The sequence below is a fragment of the Vigna unguiculata genome, chromosome 11, assembly GCF_004118075.2.
Source record: "Vigna unguiculata cultivar IT97K-499-35 chromosome 11, ASM411807v1, whole genome shotgun sequence".
Classification (NCBI taxonomy): Eukaryota; Viridiplantae; Streptophyta; class Magnoliopsida; order Fabales; family Fabaceae; genus Vigna; species Vigna unguiculata.
In genome coordinates, this window is record NC_040289.1 from 4688223 (window position 1) to 4698123 (window position 9901).

Sequence of the window (9901 nt, forward strand, 5' to 3'; positions counted from 1 at the left end):
CACCGTTAACTTTGACCAAACGATGTTAAAGTCAACGTCACGTGTCAATTTATGGTTTTTTTATTTTATTTTTTTAATTTTTTTTTAATTTTTTTTTTAATTTTTAAAATTTTTAATTTTTTTTAGACACGTGTCATTTCATAGTTGTGCCACATGTCAAAGTAACTCAATTTGGTCCCTACATATGTTTTTAGTTTCAATTTATTCCCAATTTTTGTAAAAAGGAAGCAATATTGTCCTTCCTCAAATTGTTACTAAATTTACTTTTTTATAAATTTTATGGTGATATTCTTACTAAAATTAATGTTTTTATTAAATATTTTATAAATATTTTAAATTAACTTTAAATTCTACACAAAAACATTAGACTTTGATCTTGTTTTGAACTTGAAATTTAGTTCTTAAACTTATGTGTGACAAGTTATTTGATTTTTAATTTTTACTAAGTTTGTATAATATGATACACTTGATGTCTTTATATATGATGACAAAATTGTTAACTTTTGAAATTAAATTTGGGGTTTAACTTTGTTTAATAATAAAACTAAAAAAAAACTTATATTTAATAAAAACGTCAATTTTATTAAGAATATCATCATAAGTTGTATACAAAGATTAAATTGAGTCTCAATCTAAGGAGGACAATATTGCTTCATTTTTACAAAAATTGGGACTAAATTGGAACTAAAAACAAATATAGGGACCAAATTGAGTCACTTTGACACGTGGCACAACTGTGAAGTGACACGTGTCAAAAATAATAATAAATTTTAAAAAAATTAAAAAAATTAAAAAAAAAAAATATATATATATATATATATATATATATAAACAGAAATTGACACGTGGCGTTGACTTAACACCGTTTGGTCAAACGATGAGGACCAATTTGAGTCATTTTTAAGAAAATGAGGACCAAATTGAGACAACGAAAAACGTGAGGACCAAAATGAAATTTCATGACAAATAGCGGGATCAAAAGAGTAATTTAATCATATATATATATATATATATATATATATATATATATATATATATATATATATATATATATATATATATATATATATATATATTCCAAGAGGCAAAAAAAACCAGAGGATGCAGGAACAGATCTTGAAGGAGCTTTAGAGAATCACGAAAAGCAGAGGAAGCATTTTCTCTAGGTTTTTCTTCTTTAGCTCCTAGGATCCCATGGCTACCATGAGTGGCTAATCTTTTCTCTTGGGATTGAATGTGATCGATTCAAATGTAATATGGTGATATTTATATATAGCATTTTTTTCTACTCAATATTGGTATTATTGTTTTGTTCTTAATGCCTGATTCTATTTGATAAATAGATTCTTGATTGTGATTTTAGATATGATTGGAAAGTATTTCTAAAGATCTAATCTGAACAATTGTACTTGATCTATTGCGATGCTAGGAATAGACTTCAATATATCAATTGCTTATAACACTTGAACATAATGTTGGATTAATCTGTTGAATATGTGAGGAATCAATATTCAGGGTAATGATCTTATGAATTTTATAGTGAGGAATCAATATAAATGATTTTGGAGTGTTGCATCAATATTGGTATTTTCAGATGTTATATATTTATATTTATCCAGATTACAAACAAGTGAGATAGATAAAATTCAATCCCAGCTTCTCTTACTGAACTTTTTCTAAACTTTATGCTTTTATTGTATTACTTTTATGCAAATTTAGTATTACAATCAATGATGAATCAAATGGATGTCTTTGTATATATGCCGATTGAGATAAGTATTTATTATAATCTGTTCCTCGTGGGATCGACACTCTTACTTCAAAATCATTATAATACAATTGAATTTTGGTGCGCTTGCCAAGAGAACAACAAGTATTTTTGGTAATATTGCCGGGGAACGATGTTCTTTTGAATTTTTTAGTTATCTCATTGAGCCTTTTAAGAAATTTTCTTAGTTAGATAGTTTATTCAATTTTCTTCTTTGTATTAATCCTTGCTTGAGCTGTTTTGATTTATGTTCTTACGAGGTCAGATTTCTAAAGATCAATTGGCATTTGACTCGGAGATAGAAAAGACAGCTCGAAGGAATAGAGGCAAAAACAAAAAGAAGCAAGGAAAAACAAAGGAAGAATCTTCTAACACTTCCATCACAAATCAAGAAACAGAAAATATGGCAAATCAAGGACCAATTCCACCCAGATGAACACTTGGAGACTATGCTATGCAACAAGGACCAATATACTTTTCTAGCATAGCAATACCACACACCACTAAAACATTATAGATAAAGCCAACTTTCCTTAGCTTAATTTGTTCTCATCTCACCAATACACATGTTGATATTTAAGGACACTTTGAAGCATCAAATAAGTAGAGTTTCACCTTGTAGGAACATCTATACACAAAGCCACATTGGCATCAATATCCCATATTTTTTCAATACACTGTTTAAACTTCATCATCCTACTTTCAGAACCCCTAACATATTTTTTGCTCTCCCTAATATCATTTAAAGAATCACCAAGAGCTTTCAATCATTCTTGCACAATTAAGTTTAAAATGTATACACAACAACGCACATGCAAAAACTCACCATCACAAACCAAAGCATTTTGTAAATGAAGCTCACTTTTTAAAGTTTTTATCAAAACATCATTAGTAGATGCATTATCCAAAGTCAAAGAAAATATTTTTTTCTCAATTCCTAAATCATGTAAAAATCCATTTATTTTCTTTGACAACTCAAAGCCAGTTGGAGGTGAAGGAAAATGGCAAAAGTTCAGAATTTTATTGCACAATCTCCAATTTGTGTCAACATAATGTGTTGTCAAAGCAATATAACCCACACCAGATATAGAAATCCACATACCGGATGTCAAACAAATCCTTTTTCTTATTTCCTGAACTCTTCCTTTAACATGTTTTTTTCTTTCCTATGTATTTTCAAAACATCATTTTTTATCGTATTTCTAAAAACTAAACATTCATCAGGATTCAAATAACTTATCCAAGTTCTAAGAGCTTCATGCTCAACAAAGTTGAAAGGTAAACCATGATGGATAATTAAATTGGCACACAGCTCACGGGAAACCATTGGATCTATTCTTCTTGCTTTTAACTTTCCTTGCTCGTCCACTATCATTTACCTCACATCTTCACATTTAAGTTTACTACATTTCTCAATGTGATGCTTCAAATGAGAAGTTCCATACTTTTTACTACCAATAATGTATTTTTGGTTGCAGCCTTTACACCTTGCTCTCTCTTTTCTATCATCACTAACTCCAATCCTAGTGAAATAATTCCAAACATCAGAAGTTGTTGACTTATCAATTTTTTAGAAGAGGATTCTTTAAGTTCAACACTCACATCCATATCCTCTTCAACCACATCAACATTCTCAGTTTCATCATTAACACTTAGAGGAGGATTATTAGTATTTGTATTTGACTCATCCATTATATCGTACTAATCACCCCAAATTCATTAAATCCTAACACAAACAAACATTATAATATAACTCAGTCAGAAAACCACAAACAACAAACCAAAACAACAACATAAATAGCAACACAACAACTATGTCAGCTCAAAACAACAACATAACACAAATAGATGACAACATAGCAACAAACATGTCAATTACATTTACAACAAACAATTACAACAATTTACAACCACATAAAATCAACAAACAGTCCAACAATTGTTCATTTTTTTTAAAATAAAAAGCTTGATATATATGGTTACCTCAAATCTAGAGAAGCCTTGTACGACAACAACTACGAAATCCAAATGGGGGCAAATGACTACAACACCAATCACAAAATGGCTCGAAATTGGGGGTTGGATCACACAAACACCAATCATAGATACCTTTGTTTCCAATTAGGGGAAATCAGAGTGTTAAAGAAAATTAGGGTTACAAAAATTACAAATTAGGGCTACAAATTAGAGTGTTAGGGAAGCAAAAGGCCAATTAGGAACGAGCCTGTGGTGGTCGTGCATGGTGGTCGCCCTTCGTTGTTGTACCTGAGATTGTAGCGTGGTGGTTCTACTTTTGCTGAAGTCGTGGTGGTTGCTTTGCCTTCATGGCCAGCAAATCATTTGACAATGATGCCATACTCTTTTAAAATTGCCGATGTGGGACCTTATAGTTTCATAGTTTTGCTTACACAAGACAATTGCTTTTCATTCCATTATTTTTTTTCTTTTTCATAATCTCTCTTTGAAATTTGACTTTGATTAATCTAGTTATTTAACGTGGAACCAACTGATACTTCTGACCTTATTTTAGAGTAAAAATGCTTGATGTTTGTTAACCACATGCTTAAGCTTAACACCCACTTCTTTTTCTTTATCCATCGAATACCTTTCTAGCTTTTGTAATATTTCTGTGTCATTGGTATAATCAATTTGAAATTGTCTATTCAATCTGATTTGAAATAGACTGCAATCTTTTACATGAACCTTTTCGATAAATTTAACACATCCTGAACTACACCAAAGAAAACGAATTATGACAATGAAACTTCATTTGATTTACTTTCTTTTCCATTGGAAAAACAATTTGTATTCAAAACCAAATTGCGGGTTTTGGCTTATGAAATAGCTATTGGTCAATTACATTCACTTTAATAACAGTAAAGTTTAAACAACAACCTAATTTAAAAAATGTGAAACTTTATACAAGTATTAACTTTATGCCAAGCTTTCTATGGCAGCAGTATTCTACAAAGAAATAAAAGAAACCTTTATATTAACAGTATGATGCCATAATTTAGTCATCAACAAAATAGAGTAATCAAGACGTTCCATATCTCTTCCCCTAAATGAAACTTCTGCTGCATAATGCAGGTGAGATTTGATTCATCCAGTTCTCCTGCAGATAAAGTTGGTTTCTGACTAACTCTGGTTGGATTGGATAGGGAATTATTACTTTCATCAGCCTCATTTAGTTATCTGCCAGTAGGAAATAAGAAAATAACTTTGAAGTCCAAAGAACATTAATGCAAAGAAAGTCAGAGACAATATATTAACATTAGAATATAATCCATAAAACAAACACCAAAAAAACTGATTGCTTCAATTTTTCTTCTTTTTTTTCGACAAATTAGTTGTTAGTTTTTTGGTTAGTTGGAGAAGTTCACCCCACAACCTCTCTCACCCTCCTTTCTAAACCCACCAAACCAATCTTATTTCTCTAAATTGTAAGCAGGGGACTGAACACACAAACTTTCCTTCCCCTCCCTTCCATCTAACCACTAAACCAAGTTATCACTTCCATTTAATTGCTTCAATATTTTGAATACAACATGGGAACGCCAGAATTATTGAGCATATGCAAATGTGGCCATCATCAAAGGCACAGACGGAGTTACTACATATAAGATCACTCCATGTAAGCTAATTCACTATTACGTGGATCAAACCCAACGCAGAATAAAGTACATAAAGTGGATTCCAAATGGTAACATGCGGCTAAAATATGCTACAGATGTTAAGTCAGAACTGAAGTTCTCAGTTGACTTGGATCGTTTATTAAAAGACTCTCTACCTACCCCGTTATCTAAAAGAAAAAAAACCCTTCGAAATAGAACTACTTGCAACTTAATTGATACATGAATCATCAGTTGAATCTAATTTACACACACAATAAGGAGAAAAACCATCTGAAGCCATCTAACTTATAATCCCTCCACATTTCCACCACTGAACTAATTTTTGAACCACTTTGTAACTCATTCTATAACTTCCTGGAACCTATCAGAAATCAGAAATATTAGAACAGAACTTTTACATAATGGACGGATGATTTGCTAATTGGCACAAATATATATATATATATATATATATATATATATATATATATATATATATATATATATATATATATATATAATTAAGTGCTATTCATCTTATTTAGAGAGAGCAATCCAAAGTCAAATATCATGAGTCACCTTTCTCTCAATGAGAAAAGATGACGTAGAGTTTTAATTCAAATAAAAATTAGAATATGCAAAAACAGATTATCAATTCTAAATGCAGTGTAAAACAAATTTAGGTTTATCTATGGAAGAGAGTGACAAAGATCAGTTAGTTATTTAGTAGGCCACAAAAAAGAGGGTTTAGTTCATGCTGAGAAATTATTACTCAACCGATCTTAAATTGTTCGGCCAAATTGCTCTATGGAGTTTTTCATTCAGGGCAATTTGGGTGTGTCCTATGTCCCTAGTTCATACATTTATTATTAGCCTTCATGGTTTTGGTAGAATAACAAACTAACCATTTTGTCGCAATGAACAACCTATCCTGCTTCGATAGTATTGGGGGCCAAACTCTGACATGTTTAGGGATTCATTAGCACAGCACTGGATTTAGAAATTTGGCCTTCTTAACACGAGTTTGCTGGAAAACATGGAGGTACAACGGCACATGAATATTCATCAGAGACCTTTAATCAATACCCACCCATTTCCTAAACTCCTGAACATGCTCAAGCCGCTTGCTTTGGGCTTCTGTTCTCGTATTTGATGCTTTTAAACTCCTATAAAGATTTTTATGAAGTCTAAGGAACTCACTTTTGTAAATCCACTTGTCAGCATACATGTTATGGTCTCTCATATGGCTAATGACCTCCATCACTCTCTCAAAGTAACCACCTCGAAGAAAGTTTAGCAATAGTAACTCATAGAGATCTCTATTTCCCACTAGATTGTCACTCTTCATGAATCTCTTAATGTCTCCCCACAAGATTGTGATCTCACGAAACATACCAAGAGAAGAATATCCACACATTAAAAAGGCAAAAGTTTGACTTGTGGGCTGAACATTCACGCTAAGCATTCTTCTATATGCCTTTAATGCATCCTCTATCATTCTGGCCTTGCAGAAAAAGAAAATGGAAGAATTGAAGTTATACACCAAAGGAAAAACTGTCCGATCTTCATCTTTCAATATTTGAGCTAAGGCAATGGCCAAATCTGTTTTACCAAGTGAATTTAATGTTTCTTCACAGAGGTTGTGTTTGTCCGTAGCATCATCAGATAACGCTTTGTCCAGCAAACCAACCTTTTTCATTTGTTTCAGTAGTGCCTTTGCTTCTCTTTGCAATCCCTGCTTCTGGTATGCTGACACAAGTAAAAGATACATATCCTGACCCATTGGAGAACCAGTAACCTCTATATCATCCAAAATGTCATGAGCACACTCAAGCCATCCTAATTGAATACAAGAACTGATTACATCAAAACACAAACTGGAGCCTGCCACTGAACATAATTCCCCTTGAATAATAAGTAAGAGTTTTGAAAGTTCACCAATCCGCCCATCTTTCTTGTAACCACTGATGAACTTAGCCAAGGCTCTATTACTAAGAACTAGTTTCCCACCCCTATAAAAGATCAGAACCTGTCTGCTTTCAACCTTAAGGACAAAATCCTTACACATTTGCTCAGGTTCAATGTGTATCTTCAATGCAGTCCTGAGGTTAGGAGATCCAATGGAAATAAAACAAGGATTTTGCAAGTGTTTCCCATATTCTTTCTTAACATTACAATTATGCGAGCTAGTCATATCTAGAACAAGCTTAGCTGCAGCATCAATGTCATTAAATTTGAAGTGCAGGCTCAGCAAACTATCATAGAACTGACAATAGTGACAAACATAAGCAGCCGAAACTCTGTCAATATGGTCTTTCAATTCCTGCATTTCATCTCTCAGACCATTCATCTCTAGAATCTGAGAAATTATTACAATGGAGTGTGCGTCAGCCATGGTCCCAGTCAGCGACATTAATTCAATCAGTCTCAGGCCTTTTAAAGACAATTTAAACTTCACACAAGCATCAAGAACAAGGTTAAAGACCAAGGTATCCAGCTTGACCGTGACTGCATGGTGAACCTTCTTATCATTCAAGCAATTGTAAAGATCACAAACTTGAAACAGATAATTGGATGAAAGATGTGTTCCAATTTCTGACTTCACAATATGAAAAACAACCAAGGACAATAAATGCATAGAGGGCACACACCCTTTGTCAAGCATCAACCTAAGAATCGCTGAGGCAGGGGATGGCATTTGCAACCTAGCAAGGGAAAGTGCAAGTTTGGTTAAGGTATCATCATGAAGTAAACCAGACTTCTCTCTAACAATCTGCAACACCAAATCACAAGCTTTTCGCATCCAAACATGATTGGAAGAATAGGACAATTGAACAATGAATTGGTTCAGTAGATGAACCTCAGGGTAACCATAAAGGCTTCTAAAATCCTGAAAGGACTCCCATGCTTCATGCACCTGATGATTCCTCAAAGCAAACTTAAGCTTTCCCAATAGAATATCTTTGGTGGAACGTTCCCATGATAATCTTTCACAGTTGCCAGAAGTGGAAAATTTTTGTAGGAATGGACTGTGCTGCTCAAAGCAGACATGCCTTTGCAAAATCTTGCCTAAACAAAAAACCTTCCTGAAAATGTGGTTACGAATAGGGCTGTAAAAACAGGCCAGCCCAACCTGATTGACCCAGCCCACTTTGGCCCACCTCCTCAATGGACTGGCCCAACCCAGCCCACCTGAAAAAAAATTAAAAAAAAAATCAGACCAGCCCCACCGGCCCACTTAAATTTAAAAAATTTGAAGGAATACCAATCTAAAATGGAAATTGTCAATGACTACAAAATGAAAACTCCAAATATCATATGCTGAAACAGAATACAAAGCAATGACTACTTTTAATTTCTAAGTTGCTATGACTTAGACAAATCCTACTTGCTTTATCTGTGAACATGTACAATCTAAATTCGTTAAATCCCAACATAAAAAATAAAAATATCCATCTCAGCCTGGAATAGAAATTTCACCAAAACTGGAACATGTTGTGGGTGAATAACTCAACCTAATAACTCCAACATGCTCTATCCGTGAACATGTACAGTCTGAATTCATTAAATTGGAAGAAATAAAAATAAAAATATCAACTTCAGCCAGTGATAGAAATTTCACCAAAATTGGAGCATGTTTTGGGAGAATAACTCAAACTAATAACACCGATATGCTTTATCCGCGGAAATGTACAATCTGAATTCATTATATTGGAATATAAAAGCACAATAACAATCTCAGTCACCGAAAGAAATTTCACTAAAATTAATCTGTAATAACAAAAAAAAAAAAAAAGTACCTTCAACGAAAATCTTGCTCTCACTGTTACGGAGGCGGCGTTGGTCGCGGGGAGGCTGGTCGAGTTGCGGATAAGAAGTAGGTTTCTCGCGGAGGTGGGCGGCGGCGGCGGACTAGTATTGTTTGCGGGGAGGAGAGTGTGAGTGTGAACAGGTGTGTGCTGCCAAGTGAGAACCTAATTGTGCGTTCCTCTGAGAACATCAAATTTGAGAGTCAAGTGTGATACGAAGAATTTGAGGGGTCAATTAAATTGGAGGTAAAAGAAAGAATGTGAATTTTTATTTTGTAGTTAAAATTAATATATTATTATTATATAATAAATTTAATTATATTTCAGTTTTTGTTAAATTTTGGAAATTTTAATTAATTTTTTGATAAATTATTGTGATTTATTGAGAATTTAATAAATTTTAATTTTTTTAATTGAATATCTATTATTAACTTTTCTAATAATCAGGTGATGTGTGTTAAGTAATTTAAGTGATTATTATCTTGCATTATGATTTTATGAAATATAAAATTATAATATATTTTTAACTTTTCATTGAAATAATAAAATTATAATTTTATAATTATACAATTTTAATTTAAAATAATAAAATTATGATGCAAGTTTTTTTTTCTTTTTTAAACAAATAAAAAATTATTTAGTTAAATAAATGTATTGAATGAAAAAGTTTGTATAAATTTTTGGATATAAAAAAGTATTCTATTAATTTT

At 32.4% G+C, this 9901-nt stretch overlaps 1 protein-coding gene across 2 annotated transcripts; it reads right to left on the minus strand.

The window, feature by feature from the left end:
* Positions 1-4518: 4518 nt before the first annotated feature.
* LOC114169625 (pentatricopeptide repeat-containing protein At4g17616) lies at positions 4519-9403 on the minus strand. Of its 2 annotated transcripts, XM_028054861.1 has the most exons (4): positions 9183-9403; positions 8243-8574; positions 6288-8087; positions 4519-4963 (listed from the first exon to the last, which is right to left on the minus strand). In XM_028054861.1, the coding sequence occupies exons 2-3, from the start codon at positions 8293-8295 to the stop codon at positions 6458-6460; spliced, it is 1683 nt and encodes a 560-aa protein (XP_027910662.1). In that variant the 5' UTR covers positions 8296-8574; positions 9183-9403; the 3' UTR covers positions 4519-4963; positions 6288-6457. The 2 variants fall into 2 exon arrangements, with proteins under 2 accessions (XP_027910662.1, XP_027910661.1); XM_028054860.1 differs by having other exon boundaries at positions 6288-8574.
* Positions 9404-9901: the final 498 nt, after the last annotated feature.

Coding starts and splice junctions, on each gene's coding strand:
- LOC114169625 (XM_028054860.1), bottom strand. CDS start 8,185: ATGCGAAAAGCTTGTGATTTGGTGTTGCAGATTGTTAGAGAGAAGTCT.